We start from the raw sequence: 16,709 nt of genomic DNA on the forward strand, positions 1-16,709 counted from the left end.
GATGATCCGATTAGGAGAGTAGATGTTTTAAATTCGACTTGTGTTAAGAAAGGCAGAGGTAGACCTAGGAAGACTTGGGCTTATTGTATTAAAAATGATATTAATTTACTAGAACTAAATGAAAACATGACACTAAATAGGAGGCAATGGAGAAAAAGGATTCATGCAGCCGACCCCACGTAGTGGGATTAAAGCTTTGTTGTTGTTGTTGTATTTAGCTCTAACACTGTGATTGATGCATAAAGAAAAAATTACAATCCAACACATTTAAATTTATTTCTGAAGTCATTAGCCCGGAGCACCTACTCCTCCATGGTAATTTATAATATAACTCGCCGCTAGCCGTAATAAGAAAATAATATCAAATTGTGAACAGCTTCACTGGTCGTTACTCTCTTAGGCTCTTAGCTGTCACGTAGCATTCTCTCTCGTGCAAACCTAATCATCGATCGATCGATTAATCAATTTGGAAAGGAATCCCGAGGCACAGGGAGAACGGAGAAGGGGGAAGGAGAAGCGAGAGAAGCGAGACGGAGAGATCGACATGGCGATACTATACGCGCTGGTGGCGCGGGGCTCCGTGGTTTTAGCGGAGTTCAGCGCGACGCAGACGAACGCGAGCGCGATTGCCCGGCAGATCCTCGAGAAGATCCCAGGAACAAACGATAGTCATGTTTCCTACTCGCAGGATCGCTACATATTCCACGTCAGTCGCACCGATGGCATCACCGCTCTATGCATGGCGGACGACACCGCCGGAAGTGAGTTTATCTCCCTCTTTTTTCGACATCATCAATCCTGCCGTGGCTTTTTTTCGTACTGGATTGTTTTCGAAGTTGCTATTTTGTTGATTCGTTTTGGCTAAAGAGAGATGAATGATTGAACGGCCTGAATCGATTTAATTTATCACTGCTATTAGATTATCAATACTGAATTTTCCCGTATTATGAGATCATCACAGCTGATTTTTCCCTTTTGGCACCTCATTTTGTTGGGAGATTGAGGTTTGCAGACAAAATTATTATTAAAATTGGATGCTGGAGATGGAATATATAGTTCTCTTTTATTTGAGCCGTGTGGCTTGGGTTGGAGACGTTAAGTGATTAGAGGTAACCATTCTCCTGGTTTGAGGCTTATTTATTATTTCGTGTAGTCCCCCATTTTTGTTGCTTTTGTTTCTTTCATCTATTGTATAATACTCTTTTATTAGGTGATATTAGCTATTTTAGATGAGTGCTTTTTTCTTTTAATAATTCTTAAATGATATTTCATTCAAGCGGAAAGAGATCAAACAAAATAATTGTCATAAGATATGATGGTGTTGTTTTCATTCATCATAGATTGTAAGAAAGATTAATTGAAATTCTATAGTTGAGTCAATCTTTAAAAGGTTATGAATGAAAATAAATGCGATTCTAAGAACTGAAAGAAAGTAAATATTGCTAAGATTCTTTGTTGAAGCTATAATTCTAGTAAATAGGGTAGATGGAAAAATCAAAGCTTATGTACTAAACAGGATGGATGGATGGATGAATGTCTAGATTATAAATATTTTTTTTCTTGCCTAAAATGAAAGAAAATTTTGTTTTGCAATCACTTTAAAGGCAATTGAAGGAGATAGTGTGACCATATCTTATAAAGTTCTAATCATTGACACACACACTTAATATATGTATATATACGTGCACGCGCGTGTGTGCGAGTTCAAAATAAATTATTCTCCCGTATAAGATGGTTAAACTTAAAAATGTGAAAAATTGTTATAGTTTGTTCATCACCAATGCCTTCATTAGCCTATTCTAATTATTAAGGATAGTTTTTATGAAATTTATTTTTTATTAATCCTTGTTGAGTGTTGCTTGAGTTGTTTTCCTAGATAGGCTATTAAGAGAAGCATATTCAAATTATATAGCTGGTCATATTTGATTTGATGTAGGATGAGTTGTTTCATAAAAAGACATTTGCTATAAAACTTTTAGGAGATTTGAAAAATACACCACATAAAAAAGAAAGTTGATCGTGGAGTGAAAAGGTATAAAAAGATAAGATGTAACATAAATGAAATGTGCCTTTAAGGAGTGGCACAAAATAAATGCTATGGAGGCATTCAAAAGCTAGAAGTATTACAAAGTAGTGAATAAAATAAAAGTTGAGGATTTTAATGATTCGTATAGCATAATTACCAAGAGAGGAGAAGAATGAGATCTATAAAATAATTATGGTGAGTAATAAAATGTCAAAAGGCTAAATAGATGACACATAATTAATGATAATACAATCTTAATTAAATAAATGGGCATTTAAATACGTAGCACACAATTCTTATGAATTTACAGATCTCACACCTAAACTTTTATATTTATATCATATCACTCAAATTTTTAATATCACATAAGAAAAGCACTATTACCACTTTTTACAAGTGAAATACACATTTTCATTCATAAGTTTAAAGCACAAAATGCTATGTATGTACATATGAAAGTTTACATGCGGGCTATTTAAATACATAAGAATTGTGTGCTACGTATATAAATTTCCCTTAAATTACTATGAAGGAAAGGTGAAAAGGCTATCTTATAAATTTATTAGTGAGGCCTCTAAGGGATAAGATTTTTGGAAGAGCATGATGTGCTATACATGATTGACCTCAAGAAGTGGATCAAACCTAGCTCCAAAGAGGACATTTAGAGATAAAACTTGAGTTCCATGATATTTATTGAGTTTTAGAGTGTTATTGGGTAATATCATTGTAGTTTGGTTGCTCATCTTTTCAATGTTAATGCTAACATATGAGGATGCCAAATAATCAGAGAAAAAACACATTGTGTCGTTATTCAATAATAGAAAGGGTGTTCATGATTGTGGTAAATATGGTTATACGATGATGTTGTGGGAGAGGGTAATAGAATATAAGATAAAGGAATTACATCAACTTTTGATAATTAATTTAGTTTTATGATATAAATATCCATCATGGACTCTAATTTTGTGCCAAGGAAATTAATGTAAAAATATAAATAGCAAATACAATACTTTCTTATGATTTTCATTGGCCATGAAAAGACCTAGGATCGAGTACCATGAGAATTAATTTGATAAATATTAAAGAAAAGTATATCGAAGATATGTAGAAAATAATTAAAATGTGCATGACTGAGTATTAACTGATACTTAAAGTAGATTTGGAATGACTAGGAATTTCAAATCACAGTTTGGTTTACATTATGGATTAGCTTTAAGTTTGTAACTTATACAATTGATTGCAAATGATATTCTAATTAGGTCATGCTAGTAAAAAAAAAGTAGGTTATGCCGGTAGATGTTTTTTTATTTGCTATACTAATGCTTACAAAGGATAATACTGTTCCAATTGTTATCAAAATAAGTGAAAAATCAAAATATTGTAAAAAATTTTTAGTCGATAAATGGCTTGGGATTAGTTGATGCAAATGCTAAGTATGTGACATAATTATATTGGGTTTGATATTGCTAATTATTGGTTAATATTACTAAAAGGTAAAGTGATACCTTAGTGTGATATGTTAATTATGTTATATATATATGGAAGAATGGTGATATAAATGTGGATATAACTTGCAGAGTTAATTTTTGTTGCTAAAATGGTGAAGTATATTATGAGTACCATACAATAAAAGAATATCATGGACATTAATCATAATTTTTATAATTGCAATTTGGTCATCAATTTTGTATGATTTAAGTATTAGGAAGCAAAGAAGAAATCAACAGATAAGTATGATAGGAATTAAAAGATTAAGTTAGATATGTGACAAAGCGAGGAAGAATGGATTGATAAATAATTAAAGCAGTGATAGATTAGGACTAGTATTTATTCAAAATAAAAAATAAACTTACTTGGCTTTGGGTCATGTATAATAAATGGTAGAGTAGGCAGTGATTGGTAGATAGTTTTAATATTGAGTACTAGGGTGAAACATGGCTGATTAAATGTAACCTTGATAGAAATTGAGCAAGAATTATTAAGCAATATTAGCTCTAACCTCTTGTAATACTTAATAGGGTTTACTAGAAATAAGAAACCATAAAGCCAACTATAAATAGATGAGACCGAGTTAATGGTCATGATGATGAAATGGTATTTGAATCATATTTTGATGGCATTTAGATGCCACCCAAACAGATAAAATCTTGATGCCAAAAGAAATAACCAATAAAGAAAAACCTTCATTGATCATTGCTAATCACAGATTCACAATAGATTTTTTAAGACAGGTAATATTGAAGAAAATTCATTGCCTTTTATGGTTAACATCATTAATTCACACCATTATATTGATAGTGTTTTCAGTTATTTTGTTATTTGAATGTTTCAATAGGGGGTCAAATGATTATGAACCGCGGTCAACACATTTGTCCATCCTTTTCTTTTTGCTATACCTTTTCATGAATAAAATTTTGTTGATTTAATTCCTTTTTTTGGTACTTTCTAATTAAGTAGTTGATGAAGTTTGGTGCTTGTCAAAACTAATGCAAGTGTTGCCTTTAATTGTTAGAACATTCAAGTCTTTTTATGCTTTAGTTTTTGTTGCAACTTCGTCCTTATATTTTAGTTGTATTCAATAGAATGCCATCATCTCTCCATTTTATTATCCATTGCAAAAGTGGACACTTTTTCAAATGGTTTATTGCATTCTAGAAAGATTATTGATGGCATTTTTTGCGCTGAGGAAAAAAAAGGCATTGTTGAAACTTTTGCAATGGATAATAAAATGGAGAGATGATAGCAAAGTTTGTCTGAAAACAATATTTACATTCTATTGAATACAACTAAAATATAAGGAGGAAGTTGCAACAAAAACTAAAGCATAAAAAGACTTGAATGTTCTAACAATTAAAGGCAACACTTGCATTAGTTTTGGAAAAAGCACCAAACTTCTTCAACTACTTAATTAGAAAGTACCAAAAAAAGGAATTAATTAGTTTTGACAAGCTTATGTTGAGTTAGAGTTTAGATTCATGGCTATATATTTTACCTTCACTGATCCTAACCAAGAGTAAATGTTCCTGACTCGATCACTTTATACTTTCCACCTCTATTAGCATATCATTCATAAATTTTATTCTGAGGTGAAGCTCTCCGTGATTTTACATATGGCGTAGATCTCTGGGTAGACTTTGAGGAATTTTTTATCTAATGCTTTGGCTGGCAACATAAGTTACATGCATTAGAACTCAAAAGGCATTTTCCTTGATTTAGCCCTCCTTTATCACAAGTCTCGTAATACTACTGATAATATCACCACTAATTCCACAATTGAAGCCTTCTTAATGCATAACCTATTCAATCCTATTTAGTGCTCTTCCTTTTGTTCATTCGTTTAAAAATCAGTTTCTATTCTCTTTGTTCTTTCCACCAGTATAGAGTAGTTTTCAATCTCTAAGTGCACCAAGAGTTATCTAATCATGCACCACAATCCACACAAGAATTGACGGAGCTTTTCTCTGTAGTGGGGACTACTTGATGCTTATTCTTTGAAAACATGATAAATTTTGCCTCGTATTACATTAATGATTGATCTATTTGTATCAATCTTTTAAATTTGCGTTATATTTGACTTTTTAGAAAGAAGCTAATGTCAAGCTTGAAATGTTTTCACAATCTCTTTCCACGAAATTTATCTTCAGACCAACTTTGCCATCATCTCTCCATTTTATTATCCATTGCAAAAGTGTCAACAATGCTTTTTTTTCCTCAGCGCAAAAAATGCCATCAATAATCTTTCTAGAATGCAATAAACCATTTGACTCCCCTGAAAGAAGTGGTCGCATGCTTTGGAACAACTTTAAATAATTTTTTTTTTTATTATTGTACTGCTACCGCCCATGATTGGGACTAAGAATCTTGAATAGCTAAGTTATTGATACCATCATCAAGTGAATGCATGAGTGGGAACACCCATTGTATCAAATTGTAAGCCGACAATTGTTTATTTCACCCCAATAGCTTCTTCTCCCTTTCTATTAGCCTTAGTTGTATTCTTGTTTGAAGTTTTTTCTACAAGAATTCATACTTGATATGCAAAAGGCAATATTATTCAATGGACAGATAAAATACATTAGTATTGCACCTATCCAAGTATTTTAAACATCACTTTTTTTTTTCATTAATTATTCTAGTGGTTCTTTCGTCACCATTTGTATCCCTTAGTGTAATTCTTTTGCTTTAAAACTGCTATTGTGATGATTCGGCCTAAGTGTTTGGAGTACTGATGCAAGAATTGTCGAGCATAATTTTTTTTTTTAATCTTGAAGGCTTTCATAAATATCTTAATGTTAAACATGTGAGATAATACCAAACATTTAAAAGAAAAGCATCTAAATTATTTTATCATCTGTCAAAACTATATAAAAGGATTTGACACTGTTTCACACTTGTCGTAAACAAAACCTCTTCTATCCTTTATTTGCTTCATCAAATATTTTCTTGAAAATGTTTATCGGTTTGTAGAGTGAGTTGTAAATATATAACATTGTGGGTTATATTATAATTTAAGTTATAATAACTCAAATGGAAAAAAAAATAATAATATGCATGCTGCTCATTATATTTAAGATGCAAGAAAGATCATAATACTTGGTTTTAGTAATTATGACTATAAACGTTGTTTAGTAATTAGAGTTATGTATGATAGTTGAATCATAACTTTCAACTTGATTTTAAGAGCTTCAATATGTAATAAACATATCATATCATTACTTTTTTTTAGCATATACTTGATACATGCGTTTCAAGAGTACCTTCTCTATTTAAACTCAAATCACTTCCAGCCTTTATTAGAATTGCAGGGTATAACTTGTAAATCTATTATTTATTTTGAAGTGGAAATATTAGACTTATCAACACATGGGTACATTAGCATGCTCGGTTGATACTATAAGAGGGTGATTCTTTTTTTCAATGTGCTATGCAAACATATCAATATAATATATATCATTTATTTTCTCATTCTTGTAGGGTGCAAAATAAACAATCGAAACAAAACATGATAACATATACTTTTTTCATAGCAATACAAATGATTATTTGTATTGATAAGGAATTATTATAATTTATAATAACTATCTTGTAGTAATGAATCATCATGTGCATATAAAGAAGCAGAATCATTAACATTCAAAGTAATGCGTCGGTTTAGAAGAATACATTATATGATATTATACATCTTTGCATCATGGATTCTAAATTAATACATTGCAAACACCTTAAGGCCTTGCGTAACTCTTTTTGAATTCCACCTAAGTTCCCACTCAAATCCAATTTATATAAAGTATGCATATTATAATGCACATAATTAGAGTCATGCAACCAAATAATTTAAAGTTCACTCTTTAAATAAAAAAAAAAATACACATTTTTTCACATTATTTTGGCTATCCTTTTAAATATTACTTGAAAATAGAAATTAATACAAATATTGTTCTTATGGTTATTTCATGTCCACTAGAAAGCACAACATGCCTTAGTTATAGCTATCATGTAATTGTCGTAAAATAAATTATAATAACATAGATCTTTAGTTCTCACTTAAATAACTAAATAAATTTATTTATATTGGTTAGATTGTATTTCATCTCCAGTAGAAGTCATTTTTCATGTTTACAATAAATTATAATTATGATGTTTTTATAACAGAACCATATAACTTTATCCCACAATTATGTAAATATTTTCTAAAGCATTGATTACCTTAGGAATCTAATAATATGGATTTATATGACCGTGAATTGAACACACATATGATCCCTCATTTGTAGAAAGCTCCAAATAATTTTAAAGTTTCCTACATACTTATCTATAGGACTTTTTTAACGTTTTCCGTTATAATTATAACCAAAATTTTAATATTAATCATAAGAGAAATCAAGGGTTTAACTTGATTTTAATACAGTGTAAGAAGACAATCTATTCATGCATTTATTTTTAAATCTACGTCTTATATTAAATATGATGTATACATATTAAAATAAGTTTTCTTACAATATTTTGTCATCTTAAACCAATTAGCATCTAACAATCCAACCTAAATTCAATTAACTCTGACTTGTATTTATAACTATAAGAATCTTTAAATATGATAATCAGAAAATCTATAAGTTAACTATTTGTTCATAACATTGGCTAGTAAGTTTTAAAACTTAACCTGGGATAGCATGCAAGTTGAAAATCTAAACATAAATTTATCTTAAATATTCTTCATTTTCTCATAAAGAAATTGAAACAATAAATATCGGGTTAGAGTTTACCTTTGAACTAGAAGAAAGAAGAAAAAGCGAAATTCTTAAAAACTTACTCTTTCTCCTAAATTTTTTATTGCTCTTCTTCCGCATAGCCTCAGCCAAATCAAGCCATTGACGCTTTAGACACACTCACTGTCCTCTCATACTCTCTCTATCTTGCTCTTCCACTCTCATTCATCACCTTTTTAAAGCAATGTAATCGACGGTTCCGTTCAATTTAATTGACCCAATGTTTCACCCACTTATCTTTTATTTATTACAATTTAACTTTATTTTTACAGTTATGCCATTATCCTTATTATATATTTTATATGAAATATTAAATCATAAATTAAAATTTTCTTTTAGTATGGATTCATTTAAATCTTAGAATCATTCTCAAAATAGTTATATCATTTATCTTTAATTATTTGTATTCAATTATTTTGAGCAGTTTTTTTTCATTTTAAACTTAATTGATTTCTGTGCATCAATTAAATTGTTAAGTTAATCATAAAATTTTAATAGTAATGCTTCTTAATCAAGTAAATTAAATTTTGGATTTGTACAGTGCAAGCTTATAATGAGTGTTTGGAACAACATTCTATATAAATAACGTGTACGTTTTATTCATTCGAAACTTTATGGCGTCTCAGTGCTGATTTGAAACAATTTTCTTTTCTCAGGAAGAATTCCGTTTGTATTTCTTGAAGACATTCATGGAAGATTTGTGAAGACATATGGACGTGCATGCCATACAGCTCTTGCTTATGCCATGAATGAGGAATTTTCTAGGGTCTTAAGTCAACAAATGGACTATTATTCAAACGATCCTAATGCAGATAGGATAAATCGCATCAGAGGTGAAATGAGTCAGGTAGAGTTGAAAGGCATTTTCCATCCCATGCTTATATTAAGCGTACCTCTTGAATAGATAGATTGGACCGGATGTATAAGTATCCGTCTCATTTTCCTATTAACTAATTTGGTTCTTGTACCGACCTAGTAGTCCAAGTATTTTTTTTTTTTTATTGACTAAAGGATCAGGTTCTGCCTTGTTATAGTTAACCAATCTATAAGGTAAAAATGTCTATCCTTCTTTGTATGTGGGGGTGTATTTTGTTTTTGTAGGGATGTGTGTATTGGAAAGGAGGGGATTGGGACTTCAGATGTGCAAATTGGGAGGGATATGGCTTCTTATAGGTCTAAAATGATGCAATAACGCAAATTATGTAAAACATTCAATGTATTTTTAGTTCTCTTAAAAAAAATATATAACTGTTACATGCAACAACTAATTTGAATTGTGTTTCTTTTTTTGTACCCCAATCATTGTCTTAAATGTAGGTCAAATCACATTTTCTATTCATTTTTTACCTATAAAATTGTAATCATCACATCACTAGTCTATTTAAACTATTTGGGACCAGCTTCATGAATCTATATTTTCCTTCTGTTCGTGCTGGGTGTTATTTGAGATGCTAGACCTCTTTTTAAAAAAATCATCTTGAACAACTTCTATCAATGTTTGGCCTACCCATTTTCCTTCCTAATCTTTTGATATGAATTTTATCTAATCATCTAATAGGCATATTTTCTATCATTCTTTATACATGGTCAGATCATTTAGGTTTGTTTTCAATTATTTACTCATTATTAGATGTTATTTCATTCTTTCCTTTAATATAATCGTCTCTTAATTTATACTTTCTAGTTTTGGCATACGTCATCTTAATATTCTTTTGTATTCCACACTATTTTCATCCGACACTTTAGACCTATACAATATTACCCCCTTAATTGTTGTGCTAATAATTTTATATACAAGTCTCCATGATATGCTCTTGTTGCGTAAGGCTTCTGAAGCTTTTCTCTCTGTCAATTACTTAGCATTACCAAGAAGTTATATCTTCGTCTTTATCTCCAATCATTTGTATAATAGATTTAGGATAGCTTATTGAAACCCAATTATCACTTTATCTTTTAGTAAAATTGATTGATAATTTTTTATTTCATGCCCCTAAAAAAATTGTATTTCATAAATTTTCATTGTTTTTCTTAGCTAATATATTTTATCATCTCAAAATTTTCTTCATAATTATAATTTTTTATTTATTTCAATGGATGTCTCGTTGATTAAAGCTCTATCATATGCAAAAAAGCATGTAAGGAATATCTCTTTTAATATCCATTTACAAGCATCTTCATAATTAATTAAAAAAGTGACATTTACATACATGCAACACAATTCTTATGTTTTACATATCTAACATCTAAAATTTCACATTTACATATAACTCATTAATATAAAATTAAAATATCACTATTATTTACTTTCAAAAGGTGAAATTCACCTTTTCATGCATAGATTTATGTCGCCAAAGTGCTATAAATGTAATAATAAAGTTTATTGTTAGATATGTAAATTGGAGAATAGAGCAGGATGATATTATTGATAGAAGTAGGAGTATTTAACCCAAATACAATGAATACAATAAAGGAAAGAAATAAAAGAGAATAAAACAAATAGGAAAGAAATAAAATAGAATAAAACAAGTAGGAAATAAATAATGAGGGAATAAAAATGAATAACAAGCAATAAATCTAATACTCCCCTTCAAGTTGAAGCATAGATGTTAGTCATGTTTAACTTGGATGTGAAGTATCTAGCAACAAACAAGGAAGATTCTTGGTGAGGATGTCTGCTAGCTGGTGAAATATCTAGCAACAGACAAGGAAGATTCTTGGTGAGGATGTCTGCTAGCTGACCACTGGAGGACAAAAAATGAATACAACTTTTTCAGAGTCAATCTTCAACTTAATGAAGTGTTTGTCAATCTCCACTTACTTGGTACGATCATGCTGGATTGGATTGTGAGCAATGTTGATTGCTGCCTTATTATCACAGGATAGCTGCAGCGGGACATACTTTGGCATATGGAATTTGCGGAGCATGATGCGTAACCGGAGTGTTTCACAGATTCCTAAGGACATAGACCGAAATTCATCTTCAGCACTGCTCCGGGCATCCACAGACCATTTTTGATTTTTCATGGGACAAGATTGTCTCATATAACAGAACGATACTCCAAGGTAGAATGTCATTCATGAACCGATCTGACCCAATCAACATCTGTATAAACAACAATAGAACGAGAGATGTGATTGGAGAAAAATAAACTTGAGCTCGATGTACCTTTTAAATAGTAGAGAATTCAGTAGACAATTTGGAGATGATGCTCATAGGAATCATGCGTGAATTGACTCACTATGCCAATTGCGTGACATGTCGGGGTGAGTATGGGCGAGGTAGATAAGTTTTTACACGAGACGTTGGTAGTGAGTCTTGTTGACAAGCATAACATTGGGAATGTCAGATAATTTTTTATTGGGATCCACAAGGACAGTCACTGGTTTGCATAGAAGAAGATTGTTCTCTGTCAAGAGATCAATCACATATTTACGCTGAGATAGACAAATGCCTCGAGTTGATCGAACTACTTCCATGCCTAAGAAGTATCAGATAAATCCCAAGTCCTTCATTTCAAAGAACTTAGCAAGAATGTTTTTTAAAGACTCCAATGTTGGGAGATCATTACCTGTAAGAACAATATCGTCAACATAGATAATAAGATCAGCTACCTGACCATTAGAGGAATGTCAGAATAAGAGAGTGCGATCCGATTGAAGTAAAACCATGACGACCACCTTTGTGAACTTGTCGAACCATGCTATTGTGGATTGTTTTAGCCTATAAAGGAACTTTCACAGCCTGCTCGCTTGCCATTTGGAGGCAGTAGAGTCAAATTCAAGAGGGAGCGACATGAATATCTCTTTTGTAAGCTCTCCATTCAAGAACGCATTCTTGACATGTAGCTGGAATAAAGGCCAATCAAGATTCACAAGAAGGGATAACAATACTCAAATATTGTTTAACTTAGCCATTGGAGCAAATGTCTCCTTATAGTCAACTCTGTAGGTTTGTAAGTGCCATTTGGCAACCAATTGTGTCTTGTTGCATTCAAAGGATCCATTAGAGTTGAACTTGGTGCTGAAAATCCATAGACACCCCATAACTTTCTTATCCTGAGAAAGATCAACGACATCTCACATATGGTTCCATCGAAGAGCATTCATCTCCTCCATTACTGTCGTTTTCCAGGCTGGATCAGCAAGAGCAACATCAATAGTAGCTGAGATCTGGTAGTCTGTCAGGGCAGTAGCACATGCTTTGTAGGTTGGTAATAAACTGCAGAAAGAGATATTTTGCCATAGAATAGAGGGAGCATGTATGATTGCATACCTTACTTGGAGAACTCACCTCCTTATGCGGTGGAGTGGTCATGTTGATGATGTCGCCTGGAGTGAAGGTCCTGTAAGGATTTAGTTGGTTCCAGAGTAAGAGTATTTGAACAGGTCCGCCGAGTGTAGACACGGATAGTGGAGGAAGCGATGGCGCACGCATAAGTCTAGGGGACTCACTAGATGGTGCACTCACCAGAACAGTGGACTCATCAGTGGCAAAAACAATAGGGGGAACATTCATAGGAGTAAGATAAGAGACAGTCTCTAAGAACCCAAGCTCTCCCTCACTTGGGGTCGAGCTAGAAAAATAGGAAACACTTTCAAAGAAGGAGAATCAACACTCACATAGATTCTATTAGTCGTAGGATCAAGACACATTTTATAGAATTGGGATCAATTTTACTCCGATTGGGGGCAGTGCTCCTAACAAATGTAGTGCACCCAAAAATATTGGATTCTAATGTGGTGAAGTCCTAATTGACAGGGAAACATGCCTTGAGGACGGCTAAGGGGATTCAAAACTTGTGAATTTTAAAGGGGTTTCTATTTATGAGATAGGTGATAGTGAGAATGACATCGTTCAAATATTATTTCGAGACATTTGATTGAAATATAATAGAGTGAGCAACGTCAAAGAGGTGAAAACTTTTCCACTCGACTACCCTATTTTGTTGAGGATTGTCCATACACGAGTTATGATGGAGGATGCTTTTACTAAACAAGAATTCAACCAAAATAGAATTGAAAAACTCACGACCATTATTGGTCCAAAGGACCTGAATAGGAGTTGAATTGGGTTAAAATGAGGGTGTAGAAGTTTTGAAAGGTGATAACAACATCCAATTTGTCTTTTAAAATGTAGACCCACGTCATCGGAGTGTAATCATCTATCAAAGTTAGGAACCGCCATTTATTGGTGTATCTAGGAGTGCGAGAGGGTCCCCAAAGGTCATTGTAAATGAGAGAGAGGTGCAGAAGGTGTGTAAGTGTGGGGTTGGTAATAAACCCGATGATGTTTGACTAACTAATATGTCTCACAATTGAAACTAGAAGAGCTTTTATTAGAAAACATCAAAAGATACAAATTTTTTAAATATTGAAAACTAGGATGACCTAAACGACAATTCAACAATATAATTGGATATTCAATGACTCTACATAAGCTACAACTCCTGAGAGTTGTGTCGTCACATTCATGCTCTTTTCGTGGAAGTAGTAGAGTCTGTCTACTCTCTTAGCAATTTTGATCATCCTTCCTGAACGATGAGTCTGAAAAACACAACCATTAGAAGAGAAATTAACAATGCAATTAATATCATTCGTAAACCTGCTGATAGATACAGATAACAAGTTACATTGCAACTGAGGAACATGTAAAACAGACTCCAGAGTTAGATCAGTTGTTTATTCAATCGACCATTTACTAGCAATGAAACTAATGTAGCAATCGACAATTCTGATGGTATCTTTTCCAGAGCACAGATAGTAAGTTGAAAAAGCTTGCGTGCATTTAGTCATTTGATATGTGAAACCTGAATCAATAATCTACAGACATGAGGAAGAATAAACCGTTAGAGCCATAAGAGAAAACTGTGAGGTTTATTTCTCATGTCTGTGAGCAATTGATCAAGCTTTTTAAGAATAAAGCGAGTGTACAAGAGTATGCAAATTATAAAGGAATTAAGTTAATGTGTCATACAGTAAAATTATGGGAGAGAGTAATTGAATATAGGCTAAAACGTAGTACAAATGTTTCTCAAAAATAGTTTGGATTTGCTAGACAAGTATACTATGGAATCTATGCATTTCTTCAGAAGTTTGATGGAGAAGTACATAGAATGTAAGGAGAATCTACAAAAGATTTTTGTTGATTTGGAAAAGCTTGTGCTAAGGTACGACAAGGAATACTTTGGAGAGTTTCAAAAAAGAAAGGAGTTGATATGACCTATATTCAAGTCATTAAAAATATGTATACTAGAGTTATTATTTGTGTTGAACAAAGGAAGATTGATCATGTATTTTCCTATTTCGGTTTGATTATATGGATCAACTTTAACCCATTTCTTTTTTACATGAGTTATGGATGTTCTTACTAGGCATTTATAGGAGGATGTACCTTGGTGTATGCGTTTTGCTGATGATATCCTTCTAGTGGATAAGACTAGAGAAAAAGTTTAGAAAATAAATTGAATTATGGAGGTCAACTTTAGACTCTAATGACTTTCATTTGAGTAAATCTAAAATTGGATACATGGAATGTAATTTTAGTACTAGTAGTAGATCTATTGGTGTAGTTGTAACAATGGGTGATCCAGTCGTTACAAGGAGTGAACGTATGTCTCGAGTTCATTGTTCAAAGCGATGGCGATATAGATGAGGATGTTATTACTAGAATTCAAGTTGGACGGTTGAAGTGGAGGAATGCATCAAGCCTATTGTGTGATAGAAAAGTACCGCTCAGACGTGAAGGAAATTTTTACAAGATAGTGGTGAGACCTGCAATGCTTTATGACACAAAATGTTGGCCACTAAAAGAGGAGCATGAAACTGAGTTAACTGTTGCTGAGATGAGAATGCTTATGTGGATGAGTGGCTTTACACTTAGAGACAAAATGCGAAATGAATATATCCGTGAAAGAGTTAGTATAGCTCCATTGACACGCAAGAATAGAGAGAGTTGTCTTAGAGAGTTTGGTCACATTATACGTCGACCATTTGATGATCCTGGTTGGAGAGTAGATGTTTTAGATTTGACTTTTGATAAGAAAGGTGGAGTTTGACCTAAAAAGACTTGGGCATGCTGTATAAAAAATAATCTTAATCTATTAGCATTAAATGAAAATATGACACTCAATAGCACACAATGGAGAAAAAAGATTCATGTAGCCAACCCCACTTAGTGGGATAAAGTCTTTATTGTTATTGTATATCTTTAATAACATTAGCATATTTTTGACACTTTTTTTTAATATGCACTATGCCATGTTTTTGTTGCTATATCAAATTGTGATCCTATTCCCTAAAATCACGTGGCATGTCTAGTAACAAAATATATAGGTACTAATCGCAAGATTTTTCTTTATTTCGGGGAATTGATTCTGAAAAATTCAGGTGATTAGGATTCCTTGAACTGATTGCATGTCAGCTTTTTCTTTATCAGACAAGTAGCTATACTTAATTCTGTAGCCTGATAACCAATAGTTCACTATACATGTTTATTTTTACATGGCATGATTTTTGCTGTACTTTGATATCATTTTTCATATTTGGACATATCTGTACTTATTTTACTTGTTTATTAGTTATTAGTCATTCTGTGGTAATAGATTAAAAATAATGGTCCACCGGATGCATTTGTCATTTTTGGAGACCTACGACGCCTTTCTCTTGACAGTCTTCTTTCACTTCACTTGTGTTCTTTTTTTTGTTTCATTTTTTCTTATGTACATATATTCTCTACAAGTGCTCAAGTTCGATCAAGGTTTTCTCTGAGGTAATCCTTTAACACACTCATTTGGCAGTTGTATGACAGATAGGATGGTGGCTTCCACTCATACATGCCTTATAATAGGCTGTCTCGCACAGTATTGGTTTTCACTCATACATGCTTTCAATCATTTCATATTTATTGCATAATTCTTAACATGCTATATTTGGATTCAATAAATGACTTCATGATTTGGTTTTGTAAATGGCAATTTCCTGAAATGCCTCTGATGGAATGTACACCTTTGGGTAAAAGATATAGTAAATTGAATTATTTCTATTTTGATTTTTATTTTCTTCACCAAAATGAAAGGGAAAAAGTGTAGTTCTTTATATTCATGTTTTTTTCAATGGAAAGATACTGAATATTCACCTTCTAACTCATGATGCCTAGGAAAACATACTATTTTGGGCTCCTCTTGTTAGGGATGTGAAAACTTTTGTTGTTCGTGTTTTATCTTATTCAACTTAATAATTAGCTCAAAGTTGACTGGTTTTTTGAAAGATTATTTATTCAACGAGCCAAATACAAATAAAGTTTTATTGACTGTGTTTGGCTTGATAATGGCTTAATTATCTTTTTATAAACCTAAAAATATGCATATTTATACATGTATGTATACTTATTTGTATATATGTGCGCATATATATATATA

At 32.1% G+C, this 16,709-nt stretch overlaps 1 protein-coding gene across 1 annotated transcript in view; it reads left to right on the top strand.

Annotated features, from left to right (window-relative positions):
* The first annotated feature begins 369 nt into the window (after positions 1 to 369).
* The window catches only part of LOC110024074 (vesicle-associated membrane protein 711), a 19,625-nt gene continuing 3,285 nt past the window's right edge, over positions 370 to 16,709 (top strand). The window contains exons 1-2 of the mRNA XM_020723814.1: positions 370 to 761; positions 8,949 to 9,139. Coding sequence (XP_020579473.1) covers positions 545 to 761; positions 8,949 to 9,139 — 408 coding nt within the window. The 5' untranslated portion in view covers positions 370 to 544. The remainder of the gene's footprint in view (positions 762 to 8,948; positions 9,140 to 16,709) is intronic.

This window comes from Phalaenopsis equestris, unplaced genomic scaffold, assembly GCF_001263595.1.
Source record: "Phalaenopsis equestris unplaced genomic scaffold, ASM126359v1 Scaffold000244, whole genome shotgun sequence".
Classification (NCBI taxonomy): domain Eukaryota; kingdom Viridiplantae; phylum Streptophyta; class Magnoliopsida; order Asparagales; family Orchidaceae; genus Phalaenopsis; species Phalaenopsis equestris.